General features: G+C 45.8%; 1 protein-coding gene and 1 long non-coding RNA gene across 4 annotated transcripts in view; both read left to right on the forward strand.

Annotated features, from left to right (window-relative positions):
- Positions 1–19,253, forward strand: part of LOC143930456 (uncharacterized) — a 195,943-nt gene that overhangs the window by 122,658 nt on the left and 54,032 nt on the right. The window lies entirely within an intron of this gene.
- The window catches only part of RPS6KB2 (ribosomal protein S6 kinase B2), a 101,224-nt gene that overhangs the window by 27,939 nt on the left and 54,032 nt on the right, over positions 1–19,253 (forward strand). For all 3 annotated transcript variants that reach the window (XM_077454777.1, XM_077454775.1, XM_077454776.1), the window contains exons 5-8: positions 7,265–7,412; positions 15,712–15,769; positions 18,354–18,454; positions 18,764–18,854. In XM_077454777.1, the coding sequence (XP_077310903.1) occupies positions 7,265–7,412; positions 15,712–15,769; positions 18,354–18,454; positions 18,764–18,854 (398 nt within the window). The remainder of the gene's footprint in view (positions 1–7,264; positions 7,413–15,711; positions 15,770–18,353; positions 18,455–18,763; positions 18,855–19,253) is intronic.

Below are 19,253 nucleotides of genomic sequence, written 5' to 3' on the forward strand. Positions count from 1 at the left end.
AGGAGGCCAGCATCTCAGTCGGGACCGGGGTGCGCGCTAGGAAGGAGTTAAACAACTTGGTCATGTAGGGACTCAGGATAGGTAGGAATGTCTTATAATACTCGTATGGGAATCCGTCAGGGCCCGGGGATTTGTGAGCCGGGAGCGCTTTTACAGTCTCCAGCAGTTCCTCATCTGTAATTTGGGCGTTAAGGGCGTTAAGGTCGTGAAGGTCCGAGTCCTTCAGTCGGGGCAGTGTCATGTTTTCCAGGTAACTGTTAATGCGGGCAGTCAATGCGGGGGAGGGTGGATTATGGGGTATATCCTGCTTGTTATAGAGATCAGTGTAAAAGGCCGCAAATGTGTCCGCGATGGCCTGTGGATGAGACAGAAGGTCCCCTTTATTGGTTTTGATTTGGGAAGGCGTAGAGGCTTGTGTTTGATCAGCCAGTTTCCTAGCCAGCAGGGTCTGTGCTTTATTCCCCTTATCATAATAGAGCTGTCGCAGACGGACAAGCGCCTTCTCCACTGATCCCAGAGCAAGATCCCTTAGAGTCATTCTCGTCTGTACGATTTTCTTAATCAGTGTCAGGGAAGGGGCTCCTTGGAGCTTAGCCTCGAGGGTCTTCAATCGACCTTCAGCCAGCAGCCTGGCGGCCTGTGCGTCTCTCTTCAGTGCCGAGGAGAGGGCAAGGCAGCGACCCCGTATAACGGCTTTGTGGGCAGCCCACAAGGTGGGGGGGGTAACGTCTGGAGTGTCATTTTCAGCAAAGTACAGTTGGAGTGAAGACTCCAGCTCCGCTTTGGACGGGAGATGCTGCAATAGGTAATTATTCAGTCGCCAGTTGCAAGGCTTGCGAAGCGGGACATCAATGTCTAGCGTCATGGTTATCGGGGCGTGGTCAGACCAGGAAATAGGTAGGATGTGTGCGGAGCGGACAGCCCTCAACGTGTGATTGTTTACAAAAAAGTGGTCAATGCGTGAGTGAGTGCGGTGGGGGGCCGAGTAGAACGTATATTGGCGGGCTTGGGGGTGCAGGGTTCGCCAAACGTCAAACAAGGCTCGTCTTCTGGTGATCTGGCGGGAACAACTTGGAGTCCTTCAGGACTCTGGGCTGGGGCGCCTGTGGATTTCCCACATGGCGATCCTGTGGGACTGACTGAGCAAGGTTGAAGTCCCCCCCTATCACCAGAAGCTCGGAGTGTGTTTTAAAAAGGCGGGACAAAACTCCGGACAGAAAACGGTGCTGGCGTGCGTTAGGGGCATAAAGGGCACACAGGGTGAGGGCCTGCGTGTGCCAGGTACCTCGGAGTATGACATAGTGGCCCTTTGGGTCTAGGTATGTCGACGTGCACGTAAAGGGGGAACCCTTCCGGACAAGTATAGCCACCCCCGCCCGCTTGCGTGTACTGAAGGCCTGAAAGACCTGGGGGAAATGTCTAGAGGCAAACTTAAAGGAATCGCCCTGGTTAAAGTGAGTTTCCTGGACCATCACTATGTCCGCCCCGGATTGCCGGAATTCCCGAAGCGCAAGATGGCGTTTTTTGTTGGAGTTTAGCCCATGGACATTGAGCGACAGTATCTTAGCCATAGTCAGAGGGGTGGTCGGGGGTAGTCATACTTAGCTGAGACCGATGAAGCGACGAATGTCCCGGGGAGAGAGACGACCGTCGGGGAAGGACTGGCGACCAAGACGACTTCTGAGAGATATCCACACAGAGGGCGGGGTAGAGAGAAGACCTAGAAAAAGAAAAGAGAGAAACACAGACAAAGAACATAACCAGCATTAGCTGTAACATACGCTAGGTCCGGGTGCCCTACAGGGACACCGAGCCTAAACGGTTCCAATAGGTCTCCTGGCCCGGAAACACCAAAAAAAGGAGGAGGGGGGGGTCTGGGCAGGTAGACACCAACAGTTAATAGTCTCTGGAGGAACCAAGGGGTGGAATGAACCACGGGGGGGATCAGTAACCTGGGAGTCGAACTGCTCTCGGACTCTTCCTAGTCCAGCCCTAGGTAAAAGACAGTTCCAAGTAGAAACCTTGTAAAGCTCAGGCCCTCGGGGGAGGGAATGGGGAGCAGACCCTATGTGGGGAGAAAAAAGTGAGAGAGAGCACTCCGGGGAGGACAAAAAAGAAAAAAGGAGGAAAGCGGGTCAAAAATAAACTGCAGGGAGTTCCACCGGCGGGGGAATCCATGTCATTTGTGCGTAGGCGATCTGCGATCCGGGTCCGGTCCTCTGTCTCTTGGCCGAGGGTACCTTCTGCCAGAGCACTGGCGGGGGTGGCGGGGAGGCTATCAAGTCCCAGGCCGGGAGTTTAGGGACAGGTATGCCCAGGGTGTCACAAAAGGAGTCGAGGTCCTCCGGGTAGCGAAGGGAGGCCGATTTCCCTTGATGTCTGGCCGTGAGGCAGAAGGGGAAACCCCATCTGTATGGCATGTTCCTGTCTTGCAAGGTGCGGAGGAGAGGCTGCAGCATCCGACGTTTTTGGAGGGTTATCCAGGAGAGGTCTGGGTACACCTGGATCGGGGCGTTATCAAACATGAGGTTGCGAATTGATCGGGATTTGGACATAATGTCTTCCTTGAGGGGGAAGGAGTGTATCCTGCAAACAACATCTCTTGGTTTGGAAGCAGGGCCTTTAGGACGTAGGGCCCGGTGTGCTCTGTCCATCTCAATATGTTTGGCCGGGTCCTCTCCCAGCATTTCGTTAAATAGCGTTTGCAGGGAAGTCTGTAGGTCCTCGGGTCCATCTGTCTCCGGGAGTCCCCGAACACGAATGTTGTTCCTGCGACCTCTATTATCTAGGTCCTCTACATGGCGCTGCATGTCCCGCAGGAGGAGGCGGTGATCCGAGTTCTCCAGTTGGGTGCGGTGTACAGCCATTTTAGTCTCCTGAATCTCTTCCTCCGCCATCTCAACCCTTTCAGCTAGGTGTTTAAGGCCAGCATGCAGAGTCTGGATTTCAGCTCGGCAGGTGGCTTTCACGTCCGCCACCAGTTGTTTGAAGTCGTCCTTAGTTGGGATAGCGGTCAAATATGCGTGCCAGGGGGGGTGTCCATCCCCATGTCGCTCCGTGGGGAAGCGGGGACTCGCAGGACATTGGGGGGGACGGTGGGGGGAGCCTCCCTGCGGGGGTCCCGAGGCCGTGGAGGGGGGCCAGGGGGACAAAGGGTGTCCATGGTCCGGCCAGGATGTAGCATGGGGAGAGAGAGTCATAGGGTCCGGAGAGGCCCCTTGGGACCGTGGGGAGCGGGGGTGGGCTGCCTGGGCATAAGAAAGACGGGCAGTGTCCTGGCCTCTGACTGCGCTGGATTCCCGGGAGCGGGGCTGTCTCTGGGCCTTGGGGGGAGCGAGTAGCCTCAAGGCATCTTGGGGCCCCACATCAGAGAGGGGGAGAGCTGCTGCTACCGCTCGGCTGGGGAGGCCATGGGGATCTCCTGTAGCTCCTGAAGAAACGGGGGGAGAGGACCCTCTCATCTCTGGGTCCGAGGCCGTTCGCAACAGACGGGGGAATGCTTCTGAGCATTGTGTGAAGGGCAGGTGGGGCTGCAGGATGGCAGTATAAGTCCCTGGAGAGGTGGGGGAGAAGGCGTGGGGGGGAGGCTGTTGACTCACCCCTTGTGCTGATGTAGCGAGCAGAGGCTCCTGTTGGGCCCTCCGGCCATCCCAGGATCCCGTGTGGCCAGGAGGGTAAAGAAGCTCTGTGTGCCTACGCTGGGCCTCCAGGCTTGCAGGCTCCACGCCGTCCGCGCGGCCTAGGCCGGATCGCGGCCCGCTCACACCCGCGGCCTGGCTACGGCCGGAATCACACGGGGGGTGTCCCAAGTCTTCCATCTCCCAAGGGGGGTCCACGGCAGACGGGTGCAGGTGCACCGCTCGGCGTTCGCCCATCAGCGGCGGCGGCGGTGGGAGGTCCCGCGGCATCGTGGTCGGGTCGTCCGGCGCCATCTTGCGGCCTTCGCCCGGCGGGAGCACGGGCGGCTGGAAATATGATTTCAGGGAGGATGACGGGCCCGGGGGTGGCTGGGATGATCCCCGGGCAGACGAGGACCTGGTGGCTCGCGATCTCCCCATCGTGCTGTGCTATAAAACCCCCGAAATAGGCCGTTGTAGCGCTGGGCTGGAGGAGAGCTCTCACTCACAGCGTCCTTCCAGCTCGGCTTCCGGTCACGCCCCCCCTTTATTTTTTTTTTTAAAGGTTCTTAATCGTCCAACTAATCGATTATGAAAATAATCATTAGTTGCAGCCCTACTCACTATAGACATGCTTTGTTCACATTTCATGTCTGAGGTTTACAACCACTTTAACCACTTCCCGACCAGCGCACGACGATGTACGTCGACAGAATGGCACGGGCAGGCATATTGGCGTACATGTACGTCCAATATTCGATGCCGCCCTGCCATCGGGAGCGCGCCGCCGGCGGCGCGCTCCCGCGCTGGTCGGGACCCCTGTGAGTCCGGTCGCGGGACCCGCGGACTCGATCACCGCGGGCATCCCCGCGATCGTCTCACAGAGCGGCCGAATGGAGGAAATGCTGTATAAACAACATTTCTCCATTCTGCCTAGCAACTAGTGACGCTGATCTCTGCTCCATGTGATTGGAGCAGAGATCAGTGTACACTAAATGAAAGCCCAACCCCCCCACAGTTAGTAACACACCCCTAGGAACACTTAACCCCTACACTGCCACCCACTGGTTAACCCTTTCACTGCCAGTGTCATTTACACAGGAATCACTGCATTTATATAGCAGTGATTACTGTATAAATGACAATGGTCCCAAAAATGTGTCAAAAATGTCCGATGGGTCCCCGACAATGTCGCAGTCACAATAAAAATTGCAGATCGCCGCCATTACTAGTAAAAAAAAAAAAAAAATAATAAAAAATTATTAATAAAAATGCTATAAAACTATCCCTATTTTGTAAACGCTATAACTTTTGCGCAAACCAATCAATCGCTTATTGCGATTTTTTTTATTTTTTTTTTTTATTTTTTTTTTTTACCAAAAATATGTAGAAGAATACGTATCGGCCTAAATTGAGGGCAAAAAATTGTTTTTTTTTTATATATTTTTGGGGGATATTTATTATAACAAGGTAAAAAATAATGCGTTTTTTTTCAAAATTGTCGCTCTATTTTTGTTTATAGCGCAAAAAATAAAAACCGCAGGGGTGATCAAATACCACCAAAAGAAAGCTCTATTTGTGGGAAAAAAAGGACGTCAATTTTGTTTGGGAGCCACGTCGCACGACCGCGCAATTGTCAGTTAAAGTGACGCAGTGCCGAATCGCAAAAAGTGGTCTGGTCTTTGACCAGCAAATTGGTCCGGTCTGAAAGTGGTTAAGTTAAGCATGCTCCTTGTTGGTGCACAAGCACTGCAGCACAACTTAATGGCTTTCTGCTGCTTCTCCCTTCCCTAGTTTGAGCTGAGGACACAGTACAGAGACTGTAAAAGACTGATACGGAGTTAATTTCAGGAACTAGCCCTGCACAACAAAATTTAATCAAAAAATGCGTTTAAAAAAAAGTTTGGGATGTAAAGAAAAACAAACCTACAGTGGATATAAAAAGTCTACACACCGTTGGTAACCACGTAAGGACAGAGCCTCTTTCTGAGATTTGTCGTTCACAAGTTAAAAACCCAGTTTATTTAAATTTTTTTGCTAGAAAATTACTTTGAACCCCAAACATTATACCCTTCCCAAAAAAACACTTTTTTTGAATAAAAAAATAAGACAACAGTAAAGTTAGACCAAGGTGTGTGTGTGTGTGTGTGTGTGTGTGCGCTTTTTTTTTTTTTTTTTTTTTTATTTTTTTTACATATTGTGAAAGATAATGTTACTCCAAGTAAATTGATATTAACATGTCATGCTTCAAAATTGCCCTTAATCTCCATAGGCGACGTTTTAAAAATCTACAGGTTGCATGTTTTGTGTTAGAGGAGGTCTAGGGCTAGAAATAAAAAAAAATAAAAAAAAAAATTATAAAAAAAAAAAAAAACACAACGGGACCTCTTAAATATGAAATCTGGGGTCAAAAAGACCTCAAATCTCATAATTTAGAATAAAATGCAATTAAAAAAAAAACACCAATATTGACTGGTATTTGGAACTGTTCACAATTCCCTCTACCTTGACTAAGGTCCCTGTTCCAGCTATAGGGAAAAACTGCCCCGAAGCATGATGCTACCACCACCATCCTTCACTGTGGGCATGGTGGTATTCTCTTGATGTGCAGTGTTGCTTTTGCAGCAAACTTGTCTTTTGGAATTATGGCCAAAAACTTTAACCTTGGTTTCATCAGTCATTACATATTTTCTCAAAGCGTCTTTCAGGACAGCACCTGGAGAGAGCATAGCTCCAGCAAACACTGCAAATAATTCCTTTTAAGGCAGCCCCCTTCCACCATGGCCTCAGTTGTAGTGTTTCCTCCTCCATGGTGGAGCGCTGCAAGGAACTGTGGGTGGGCTGCGCTCTCTCCAGGCAGAGGTCCTGTGTGTGAGTGCATGGCTCGCCTTAATTTTTCATATATATATATATATATATATTTTTTTTTTTTTTTTTTTCTAGTCCCATCATTCGTGTTGTACGGCACTGCGTTCTTGAAGATCGGAACTTGGTGTGACCGTGTGTATGCAAGACAGCTTGAGTGAAATCCTGTCCGAATTCAGTCGACAAAACCATCAGAGCTTTTTCCAACAAATTGTGATCGTGTGTACGCAGCATAAGACTGATAACTGAGCAATCAAAGACTGCTGGTCACTCAGTTCTTGGTCTCCACACCCTCCTAATGTGTAATTTGCATGTTTATTTTTGACACTCGTCTACCATATAGCTGCCCAACCTCAAATTTAGTCAATGTCTTCCTGTAATGATACTACATCCTTAGAGATAGTATTGTCCATCCAAAAAGACATTGTGTATCAACTGGAATTTTACCACTTTTAATCAACAAAATCTAGTGGTCACTAGTCTAGCCACTATGCCCCTCTACATGGAATCTTAAAGCTGTATCACCATTTGCATGGGGTATATAATGAAGATACGTCACATGTCAGCCATGTTGGCATGGAATTCTTACTGCTGTGTTAAGCAGAGAAATCTGTGACATACTACTGCCTGCATTTTATTAATGGGGTCTGAAGTGTGGGGGTAACGCTGCTGTATATAGCAAAACGCAAAGAGATATCCATAAGTAATGAGCTCCTCCTAGTTTGTTTTGTATATAAATATTTGCTCCCAAGTACTTAAACTTTATTTTATTTTTTAAACAGGCCAAGCTGATTTGTGAAGCTAAAGACACAGAGCATGCAACAGCAGAGCGCAATGTCCTGGAATCTGTTAGGCATCCCTTTATAGTGGATCTCATGTATGCATTTCAAACCCATGGAAAACTCTATCTCATTCTGGAGTGCCTCAGTGGTAATTTTTTTTTTTTTTTTTTTTTCTTCTTTCTCCTTCTCCAAAAATGTAATATATTGCAGCTTACCAATTAGATGTGGTAGCTGCATTAGTTATTTTTAGGCTCCCCCCTCTGTTTTCACCTGGTGATCTAGCTAGTAACACCCTCTTTTATTAGAATGCTCCACTCAAAATGGAGCACAGAGGCACCTTTTTGGAGAGCAACATTGACAGTCTGGGGGGAGTGGAGCGTAAAATATACTAGCAGAATAAAATATACTAACAAGTTAAAGTTACAGCAACAGCTTTTTTTTTTTTTTTCTTCTTTATGGGGTAAAGGTTTTACATAAAAGCTAATCATTGTCAGCACCCGCTGTCCATTATAAATGTTGTGTCCCAAACTGCTACATCTGCAGGAGAACTTGCCCTGTTGAAAAATAGACTTGCTTGCCAAATCACCACCCAGATGGCAAGGATAACTTGCTACAAATTTTTGGCAGTGTTGATCTGTAAGTCTGTTAATTTGCTACGCACTTTCACTGGTAAGTTGACCACTTGCAGAGCACTTGAAGCACAAGTTCTAGTCGACACTTCCAATTTCTTGCAAGTCTCGAGCAAGAGCAAAGTTGCAGTGATGAGTCTACAGAAAGAGCTCTGCAAGTCTACAGCATAAAAATTCAGCCACAGTGACCCCTGTGGTGGGATGACTATTGCATAACAGAGCCAGAATTTGCGTGCAGAATGTTTGCAAAGAAAGTTGATCTGAAGTCATGCAATGTGGATAATTTTTTATTTATTTTTGGTCAGCCGAAGCACCTTGCAAAAAGCTTCTGACTAGCTTCCCTTTTCATATGGGTCAATCAAATGATTTCTAGTGGGAAAGGTACTTTTACCCAAAAGAAAGTATAAACATCCTTCATTTAAACTGACTTCTTCCCCTGCGCCAGAGGCTTCTGTCAAACTCTGTAGAGGAATTTTCTGTCAGGCACAGAAAATTCAGCCCCTATATACATGACTGAAAATGTGTTTGTTTTTTTTGTTTGTTTTTTTCCCTCCGCTCTACAGGACCTAGAAGGAAAATTAGCAACTTTAATCACATCCGCTATACAAAATAATAGGAAGTGTTAGAGTTCCCCTTCCCCACGTTAGATCCCTTATCAAGGGAACAGCGGGTAGAGGATGAAGGGTTACCCTCAGGTGATCAGGAAGAAAAGTATACCGATTACTCCCCTGCGGAGGAAACAACGGTAGATGATCTTTTTTCAGCCTTGCAATCTGAGAGATTGTGGGTACAATCTCTTACAGAGATGGTTGGTGCCTCTTTCAAGCTACGGCTAGCTGAGTCAACTGATCTGTTTCTTTTTTAGGTTCCTTAAAATCTTCAGTCTTTTCAGGCGTTTCCTGTACATGCACAGAAGAGCAAGCTTTAGGGTTTTATTCAAAAGACCCATTCTGGATCTAAAGAATCTAAATTGGTTCCTGAAGATCTGCTCCTACTGGTCAGGTCAGTAGTTTCTATCCTACAAGGAGAACTTCTAGTGTCTATCGACATCAGGGATGCATCTCTGCATGTCCCTACATTTTCTGCTCACCAAAGGTCTTTGCGGATCGACGTAGAACAGCATTTAAGTTTGCAGCCTTGCCCTTCGGGCCAGCTACAGCACCCCAAGTATTCACAAGTGCTGGCCCCACCTCTAGCCAGGTTAAGGGCTCAGGGCATAACAGTCTTGGCATACCTAGACGATCTACTGCTAATGGACCCATCAATGGCTACTTTGGAGCAAAGTGTATGCATTACAACCAATTGCCTGAAAAATCTGGGTTGGATTCTCAACCTAGAGAAGTCTTCCTTAATACAGTTAATAAGATCGAGTATTTGGGTCTAATCATGGATACAGCCCAGAGAAAGGTGTTCTTGCCTCAGGCAAAAATCAACTCCATACGAGAGCTGGTGCGGATGGTCAGGTCAAAAGGATATCCCTCAATTTGCCTTTGCATGAGGTTGTTGGGAAAGATGGTGGCTTCATTTTGAAGCTGTCCCCTATGCCCAGTTCCATTTGAGACTGTTGCAAGATATTATCCTGTCTGCTTGGAACAAAACGATTCAAGCTTTAGACTTGCCAATGCGACTGTCCCCAAGGGTGTCCCAAAGCCTCAGTTGGTTACTAACCCAGAATCTGCTGAAAGGAAAATCCTTCAGACCAGTTATCTGGAAGGAGGTAAAGATAGATGCAAGCCCTTGCAGGCTGGTGAGCAGTACTAGAGAAGACAACTGTTCAAGGACAGTAGTCAAGAACAGAGAGCCTTGCCCATCAACATCCTAGAGATTCGGGCAGTGCGTCTGGCTCTGAAGGCCTGGACTTTCAGGTTATGGGATTGTCATGTCAGGATCCAATCTGACAATGATTTAGGCCACAGCTGTGGCAATCACCAAGGGGGCACCAAGAGTCTCTCAGCACAGACAGAGGTGAACCATATTCTAACTTGGGCAGAAAGGAATGTTCCTTGCCTATTGGTAATCTTCATTCCGGGAGTAGAGAATTGACAGGCAGACTACCTGAGTCACCAGCAGTTATTCCCGGGGGAGTGGTCTCTTCACCCCAACATTTTTTTTGGGCCGTTTTCCAAAGATGGGGTACTCCAGACGTAGATCTTCTTCTGGTGTCCAGTTTCATAGTAAACTTTGTATCCAGAACAAGGGATCCACTCGCATGCGGAACAGATGCATTGCTGACCTCGTGGGATCAGTTCTCACCGATTTATGCATCCCACCTCCCATTCAGTTTCTGCCAAAACTTTTTTGCAGGATCAAGCTGGAAAGAAAGCTGGTAATTCTGGTAGTCCCAGTGTGGCCCAAAAGGTCCTGGTATGCAGAAATCGCAAAGATGGCGGTGGAGGATCCATAGTCCCTTTCACTATGGCCAAACCTGCTCTCACGGGGGCCGATATTCCATCCTACCTTACGAACGCTAAATTTAATGGCCTGGTTATTGAAACCCATATTCTGAAGAAAACATGGGCTTTCCAGGCCAGTTATCTCTACCTCGATTAATGCAAGGAAACCAGCTTCCAGAACTATATATTAGAGTCTGGAGGGCTTATGTTTCCTGGTGTGAATCCAAGAGTTGGCACCCTTTGAGGTATATCGTAGGCAGAATTCTTGCCTTTCTACAATTAGGGGTAGAGATGAAGTTGGCCTTGAGTACTATTAAGGGCCAAGTCTCAGCTTTATTGGTCTTATTTCAAAGGCCGCTTGCTACACATTCTTTGGTCCAGGGTTTTATGCAAGGGGTGATGCGGCTTAGTCCGCCAGTCAGGCCTCCTTTGAACCCTTGGGACTTGAACTTCGTTTTGTCAGTGTTACAAAAACAGCCATTCAAACCAATATAACTTGCTCGCTTAATCCTTCTAACAAGGAAATTGGTGTTCTTGGTTGCTATAGCCTCAGCAAGGAGGGTTTCGGAATTGGCTATTTTTTTTCTTGTAAAGAGCCATACTTGATTATTCATGAGGACAGAGTGGTGTTGCGACCCTCATCTAGGTTATTTACCAAAAGTGGTCTCTGGTTTCCACCTGAACCAAGACACTATCCTGCCATAGTTTTTTCTAGGGATGCACCGAAATTTCGGCCGCCGAAACATATCGGCCGAAAATGGTGTTTTCGGCAAATTGCCGAAAGGAAAATCTTGCCGATAATGGGGCCGAAAATGGGGATGGGGCCTTGCGGGGCTCCGCCCCCTGGTGCCGCCCATTGCACGGGTGTTTTCCTGGCTCTTCCTCCCTCCTCCTTTCCTCCCGCCCGACAGTGCGGTCATCTCCGTGTCACCGAGCTGTGCATTGAATTTCCCGGGCGGCTGCAGTAACAATGTCCCGCCTCCTGTGACAGACGGTACACTGATCCAATGGCGGGACATTGAATCAGCGTGACGATATTACAGGAGGCGGGACATTGTTACTGCATCCGCCCCGGGAAATTCAATGCACTGATCCGGGCATGGGTAAGCGGAGATGCATGTGTTACATTGGATCCTTAATACATATTTGGTGGCAGTGTGCCTTAATCATCCCTTTTTAGGACAAAGTAATAGAACTAATCAAATTGATTAGAGACCACATTGGTACTTGATGCAACATGCTGCTTACTGCATATATCAAACTGGCCCAAAAAAATAAAAATAAAGTACAAGTCTGAAACTATCTACCTCTGGCCACTTGTGTGAATGTAGCCATTCTATATAAACCAGGTCACAGGACAAAGGCTGTACTCCCTTTATTTGCCATATAAAAAAAAAAAATAATCTTGATTTTGACCCAGCTAGGTTTTTATCACCATGTGATGGAATGGGGAAGGGTTAAGTTATTACTAGTAGAGGTAACGATATGAGTATTCCCAATAGAAGTCTGTTGGAACGGAACCAGGTAGCTTGCTTGGGGGGCCAGTTCACACCAGATGCAGTTCCGTGTGCTTTTTTTTTTTTTTTCACAAAATACATGCACAGTGTTTTCCATGTATTCCAATGGCTCTAGTTCACACCATGCAGTCAGTTTCTGCACCGGAAACTGACTGCATGGTGTGAACTAAAGCCATTGGAATACATGGAAAACACTGCATGTATTTTTATCAGGCAGGCTGCATCTGAGGGGAACTGGTGAGGCTGCTTTGATCTCTCCTCTCCTGTACCATGTCCGCAGTCTCTGACCATCTCCTGTACCATGTCCGCAGTCTCTGACCATCTCCTGTACCATGTCCGCATATGGATAAGTTCCTCATGGTGTTGGAGATCATGTCTGTCTCTGGGTTCCATATCCAACCCCGCAGACCTTTTTCTTAGAGCCTTCGCATCTCGGCTTCCTTCTATCATTTAGCAGGTATCAGATTGGTTTCCTTTTTTTTGGTTGATGTGAGGGAGTAAATGAGATTTCCTCACAAAATGACCCGGATGCAGATTGGGAACACTTACAACATGACAGACGAATTACCTGAATGTTCTTTTGTAGGCTGGGCATAACTTTCCGTGTACCACGTAGAGTAACAGTTTGTTCAATGGGGGCAGTAAATAAATGTCAGCCAAATCAAAAGAAAAGGGAAAATTGCAGTTTCAGATGTGTAATCTGCAAGTTACTGGCGGGAGACAGCGTAGGTTTACTGAAGATCATGACTCGTGTGAATCTTCCAGAGATGTCTCTGAGTTGGCGGTGGCTCTGCTGCTGTCTGGGCGGGTGGTCCCCTCTCTGATTCATCTGGCCGGATGGTCGTGGGAGCAGGGTTAGCCAGTTTGGCAATGCAATCGGGTCCGTTCCCAGAAACGTAAAGAGTAGGTAAGGCCTCCTTGAGCGTATGTTAAAATCTCAGGTCTTTTCTGAATGTTACCAATAATGGGTATCGGTATGTAGTGCCTGCCTGTCGGGTAAGATCCAATAGAGGCTTGAGCATAGCCCTCCATTGAAGCGTAGCTCAGGAGATCCGATTTTAATTTAATGGTTGCTCCATCAAATTCTGGATAACGTGCTTCCCAAGCCTTTCGGAGGATGTGCTCCTTGTGCACGTAATGGTGGATCCTTCAGATCACAGCCTGGGGTCAGGATGTGTCCGTTGGCTTAGGTCCCAGAGCTCTGTGAATCAAATCTAGGACCAAACGCTCAAGCAGATCCACCTCGTCAATGCTGCGGAAGATGGCAAAGGCAGCGTCGGCCAGGTCTTCTGCTCCTGCAGCCTCTGGAAGACCTCGGAGTCGCAGGTTGTTCCTGCGGCTCCAGTTATCAAGATGTAACTGCTGGTTGATGAGGGCTTCTACATAGGCATCCTGAAGTTCTTCCAGGGCTGAAACTCTGTTTTCCAGTGCTGTCAGGGAGGACTCACCCGTCGTAATTCTGGTGGGTGCTTTCACCTCAGATTTCACTATATTTAGCTCTTTACGCGAGTAGCTTCCACTGTCCCAATCAGAGCTATAATATCCACCTTGGTAGGGAGCGCCTGAATTGGGGCACGTAGCTCCCCATCTGCTGTGCAGGGTTGAATACAGGGCTGCGATGGTTCCAAGGCTAGAGTGGAAGTCCAGGGGGGTGCCGAGAAATACCTCGGATCCAGAAGCCTCTGTATGTAGTCGGTGAGCTACTTGGGGTCTGTCCCTTCATCCCATCGCAAAGTGCGGTCACCATCTTGGTTTCTGGTGAGGCCGAATGTGATGGCTGCTATAGTCTCTTTATTTCACTTGACGGTTGAGTGAGGGGAGAGGATTTTGCTGGCTTGGTATTCCTTTTTGTTGTCCTCTTCTTTGAGGAGTGCATAGTGTGTTATATCAGCTGAAAAGGTCGGGCAGGAGGGAGACTGCCAGAAGCCCTGCTAACACACCTCTATTCAGACATGTCCAGGCCACGCCCCCTCTTTTTCTTTTTCTTTTTTCTTTTTCTTTTTCTTTTTCTTTTTCTTTTTCTTTTTCTTTTTCTTTTTCTTTTTCTTTTTCTTTTTCTTTTTCTTTTTCTTTTTCTTTTTCTTTTTCTTTTTCTTTTTCTTTTTCTTTTTCTTCTTTCTCTACCAAAGTCCCTAGAAAATAAAATGGGGGGGCGTTGTAATATTTTATGCCGCACAGTATTTGCACAGCAGTCTTCCAAATGCAACTTTTTTGGGGGGGAAAAAAAATTACACTTCACTGATTTTAAAAATGTGTGTATTATGAAAGATGATATTATGCCAAGTAAATACATGCCTAACAGCATGTTACACGTTAAAATTGCGTGGCAACAAACTACAATACTTAAAAAAAAAAAAAAAATCTCCATAGGCAACGCTTTCTTTTTTTTTTTTTTTTTTTTTTACGGTTACCAGTTTAGAGTTAGAGGAGGGCTTTTGCTCGAATTATTGCTCTCGCTCTAAGGATCGCTGCGATACCTCACGTGTGATTTTTAAACTCGGTTTACCTTTTTGGGCGCAACTTGCCTATACGCTTTCTTTGGTGCATGGGGGCACTTTAAAAAAAAAAATTATTTTTCTTATTTATATATAATTTTTTCTTTTTTTTTTTTTTTTTTCTTTACTGTTCCTTTTTAAAAAAAAATAAAAAAATTATGAGCACTTTTTATTGCCGCCACAAGGAATGTAAACATCCCTTTGTGACAGTAATAGGCAGTGACAGGTACTCCTTATGGAGGGTTCTGGGGTCTGCACTTCAAGGTATTCAAAACGCCAAAATCTGCATTTTTTTTTTTTTTTTTTTTTTTTTTTTTTTTTATACCAATGCTGATGGTTCCAGGTTACTACATCGCAGACCCAATCTAAGCGGATTCTGGCTTTGTTCAAGACTCCAGCCAGGCAGTGGATGTGCCAGCTGGTCACTCAGGTTTCCCAGTGGGCAGCCAGCTGGGAGGGGGGGGAAGCGCGGGCGCATGTCACTGCTTGTGATAACAGCCGAGCTGTTTAGCCACATCGGTTGTGATCACATGAAAGCTGACAGGCTTCTTAAAAAAAAAAAAACGTAACCGTGTGATGCCTCCTGCTGCAGGCATCACCCCAGTATAACTTCATCGTACAACTTCATGCCGTACAGGTAAGTGATTTTGCACAAAGTGTATAACTTTAATAGGATAAGCTAAATAGGAGGACGTGTGTGTGTGTGGTGTGTGTGTTTTTTTTTTTTTTTTTTTTTTTTTTTTGATTGACTTTTCCCAGCCACATGTCAGTGCGACTTGGCTACTTCATGCACAGATGTCTATTTTGCAAGTCACACCTGAAATCGGCAAAAGTAGTGAACGGGTGTTTTTTTTTGTTTTTTTTTTGTTTTTTATTTGAACATTTGACAATGGGATGTGGCTTGTCATGTGATTTGGACCTGTCGGTCCCACAGGTGTGAACAGGGGCTAATTGCTGTACAGCGAGTGAGTGTCACCCTAGGACAGGAAGTGTTCCTGGTAGGGTTACCAGGTGAAAATAAAATAAAGCAGCTGCCACATCTGAGGACTGGTTTGCTGCAATATAACATTTTTGTTCTTGAATTTAGGTGCACTTCAAAGCTTAACTCCTGACAAAACCTTATTATGCAATATAAATAGTGTTAATTTGCTTGCCTACAGGCATATCTCGAGTTTTTTGGAGAACAAAAATTGTACATACTATCCCTACTTTACTCCTTTACAAATTTCTGCTGTTTACCAAGTGACTGGTGTCCTTTTTAACTATGTATTAAAAACAGGATTGCACAGTCTGACTAGCCATGTAGCCGCTTTATACTGTACACTGGAATGTTAAGACTTTCAGTGCAGCTAACATAGGTTGCATATCAGAAGATTTGCTAATCATAATGAGTACTTTTGGCTCTTATTGCAGGTGGAGAACTGTTCCTGCAGCTGGAGCGAGAGAGGATTTTTATGGAAGATACAGCCTGGTATGTATATTAGCATAGATATAGTGTGCATAGTGAGTCATTTGTTATATGGCTTATCAAGGTTTATTTTCTCTATCACCTGATGGGGTGCACAGTATTCAGAAACACTTGGGTTATACTGCTGCCTATAGGAGGTTGTGACATAAGCCAGCCTCTGTACAACCCCTCCTGTGCCCAGCGTGCCTCAGGTTTTTCTTTATAAATTTTTTTTATTACATTTTTTCCCCCACCTCCTGCAAAAAGTCTAACTGAATTTTTCCCTAATCCTCTTCCAGGATAGTACTTGAGAGAGCATGGCTTTGCTCACCTAATATAGGCAAAACAAAGCATACAGGCTACTTTGTTAGTATGCACAGGACCCCACCAGGTCCAAGGAGTTTTCCAGGTCCGTCAGTCTGAATGCTTTAAGTAAAGGGTGAGCAAAATTTCTTTTCAGAAGAGGTAGAGGTGTGGTGTTTTTTTTTTTTTTTTTTTTTTTTTTTTTTTTTTGCAACAGTTTTACCTAAAATTTCCACCTTTCCTAGTTGGAAAGGCAACTATTCTCCTTTTTTGCTTTTGTGGACCTAGTGGCTTCCTCACTCATTTCAGTTCACAGGCTGTCGGTTTTTCATCCAATTCCCCCCCCCCATAGAGGAGAGTGGACTCTTGACAGGTTGGTCTCTACACAGCGAATGGAGACGGACCTGTTATCTGCCTGGATATCAGCGGAGTGATCTCCGCTGAGCAAGCAGTTTGTCATAACAGATCCAACCTGTGTGAAAAGGGCCTTAGTGGCTTTTTGTTGCCAGATTTATACAATATGTGGCACTAGGAATGGTGAGCACACCCTTCCTTCAGGTATGTCCAGTTGAGTTAACTTTTTTTTTATTTATTTATTTATTTTTTTTCCCTCCTCAGTCTGTGCAGCAGTAGCTGGTTTCAGCTAGCACATTTGCATGCAACCATTTTTTCTGGTTTTCGAAAGACATACTTCCTCCCTAACGGGTTGGGAGATTGTTCTGAATGCCAGTAAATGTCACGCCTGCCTCTTGGTGTAAGAGGCTCACAGATCCTGGAATGGGGAAACCCATGGGCGGTAGCTCAGAGCTTTAGCTCTGAGGAAGGGGGCTGTCTCCGAAATGTCGGCCATCCAAACGTTTGTTTCCCGGGCGGATTGCACCTTGTTTGGCTGAATTACACCAGTTGTCTGCTGTTTTTTATCCGCTTGTGCGTATCCATTTTGTCTTGGGGGGGGGGGGGGGGATTCAATAAATGTCTATGGTAATGTTCAATGTGTTTGCGCCCTGTGCTTTTTCAGTTTATTGAAGATTTCCCAGTCTGGGGAGGGCTGCACCCAAAGAGGCATGGAGAATTGAAGCATTGTTTGAAGAAAACCCCTGGATTTAGCGTTGGAGTGTTTTTGAAAAATGTAGTGGACCTGTTTTTGTCCCATTCTTTTATTTTAAGACTTATCCCATATTGTTGACCACACTTCTTATTGGTCAAGTTCCTGTTTTTTCAGGTTATGGTGTTCCACCTGTTCTGGTGGATTGCTGATATGTTCCCACAGCCTTGCACTTTCTAAAGCTCAGTGTTCTACCACGTGTCATTCCACTTGGTTGTACCATCTGTCCTGGTCTGGGGCACCAGGTTGATCCTCTAGGACAGTGATGGCGAACTTTGGCACCCCAGATGTTTTGGAACTACATTTCCCATGATGCTCATGCACTCTGCAGTGTAGTTGAGCATCATGGGAAACATAGTTCCAAAACATCTGGGGGGCAAGATTCGCTTTCCCTCTGGTCCTGGCAGATCTTGTCCTGCGAGGGTTCTCCTCTGTTTCAGCTTCTGGATGTAGGTTCTGTAGGTATGTCTTTGTTCTAGATGGTTCCTAATAATAACTTGTGTCTGTCACTTGCTGTTGCTCATCCCTCATTTGTTTGCTTTTGGGTGCCCCAACTGTTTCTAAGCTCATGTGTCTCCTAATGGACAACTGGAAGAAATACTATTTTTGTAGTTACTGTGAATTTTTTTTTTTTTTTTTTTCTTTCTTCAGTTAACTGAGGGACACCAGTCCCACCTTATTTTTTATTTTTTGTTTATTTGCTGGTGCTGTGTATTTCTCATTAAACTGAGGCATGCTGAGTAAAGGAGAAGTTATACAGGGGCTGGGTTATGACTTTACAGTTTCCCAGCCTCTCTGCCTCCTGTGAATGGCAGTTTGACCTAAGTTTCAAAATTGTGTCCCTCCTTTCCACTTTATGGAAAATACAAAATCGAATATTTTTAGAGTTCATCTGAAGTTAGAAGGTTTTTTTACCTTAATGTATTTTCTGCATTAAGGTAAAAAAAAGTTCTGTATTTAGCCCCCTCCCTAAATACCTACCTGTGCCTGAGAGCAGTGCTCTTTCCTCACTGGCCATGAAGGAAGTCGCAGTGGGAGCCATTGGCTCCTTCTGCTGTCAATCACAGCCTGTTCGGAGGGAGTAGGGGTGGAGCTGAGCTTCACTGTCTATCAATGGACACACAGCATGCAGTGTGAGCCCGCATGAGTACTCCTGTAGCAAGTTTACTTTAGGTAATAATTTTTTTGCTTGTTTTGCAGCTTCTACTTGGCAGAGATTGCTTTGGCTCTTGGACACCTGCATTCTTTGGGGATTATCTACAGGGACCTGAAGCCAGAAAATGTTATGCTTAGTGTACATGGTATGCCTGAGAATTTTTTTTGATTTATTTTTTGATTTATGTAGACATCTTAAAAGAAACGGCCACCCCGTACTGATTACCATGTTTTGGTGGGTATACACCATCTTTATATTTTAGTAAACACAAATAATTGTATAATGCAACCCTCTCATGGTGTCTTCTTGACCAATTTCTCCCTTTTTGTTGCATGAATGCTCCTATTTGGGGAAATTGAGGAGGGATTGGTAGTCATTAGCATACAGCCCTGACACCTTCTTTAGCGCTGGTTCCATTTTTATTCTAGCTGAGTTTTTGTTTATTTTTCTTTAGGCCACATTAAGCTCACCGACTTTGGAATGTGCAAGGAGTCCATTCATGGAGACAGTGTGACACACACATTCTGTGGAACTGTGGAATATATGTATGTATTTGACAGCATTTGTTGCACTAGAATTGAAAAAGGGAATTCCTGAAGGCTTATTCGGTAAGCCGCAGAGCAGTAACCAACCTCAACCAGTCATATTCCCATTTTTGTTACCTTCTACACACCGGAGCTTTAAAGGAAAAATCTTCTTGCCAGGGGCAATGTAGAGTAGTCCTCTTTTTCTGAAAATTGGAAATGCAATTAGGTGCTATGTGTTTTGGACATTTCAATGTAGTTACAGCTGTAAGAAGTGATATCAGTTTATCAGCAGAGGTTTGTAGACACCAGGCACATTAAATACCCCTTCTATCACAGCAGTGAGCTGTCTCTGATTCAAATCCCTGTGCATGTGCACTCCCTCTTCCATGTTACAGTAAATGTGCACCAAATGTGAAG

Source organism: Lithobates pipiens, unplaced genomic scaffold, assembly GCF_037356315.1.
Source record: "Lithobates pipiens isolate NorthernLeopardFrog02 unplaced genomic scaffold, aLitPip1_a1.2 Scaffold_25, whole genome shotgun sequence".
NCBI classification, from domain to species: Eukaryota; Metazoa; Chordata; class Amphibia; order Anura; family Ranidae; genus Lithobates; species Lithobates pipiens.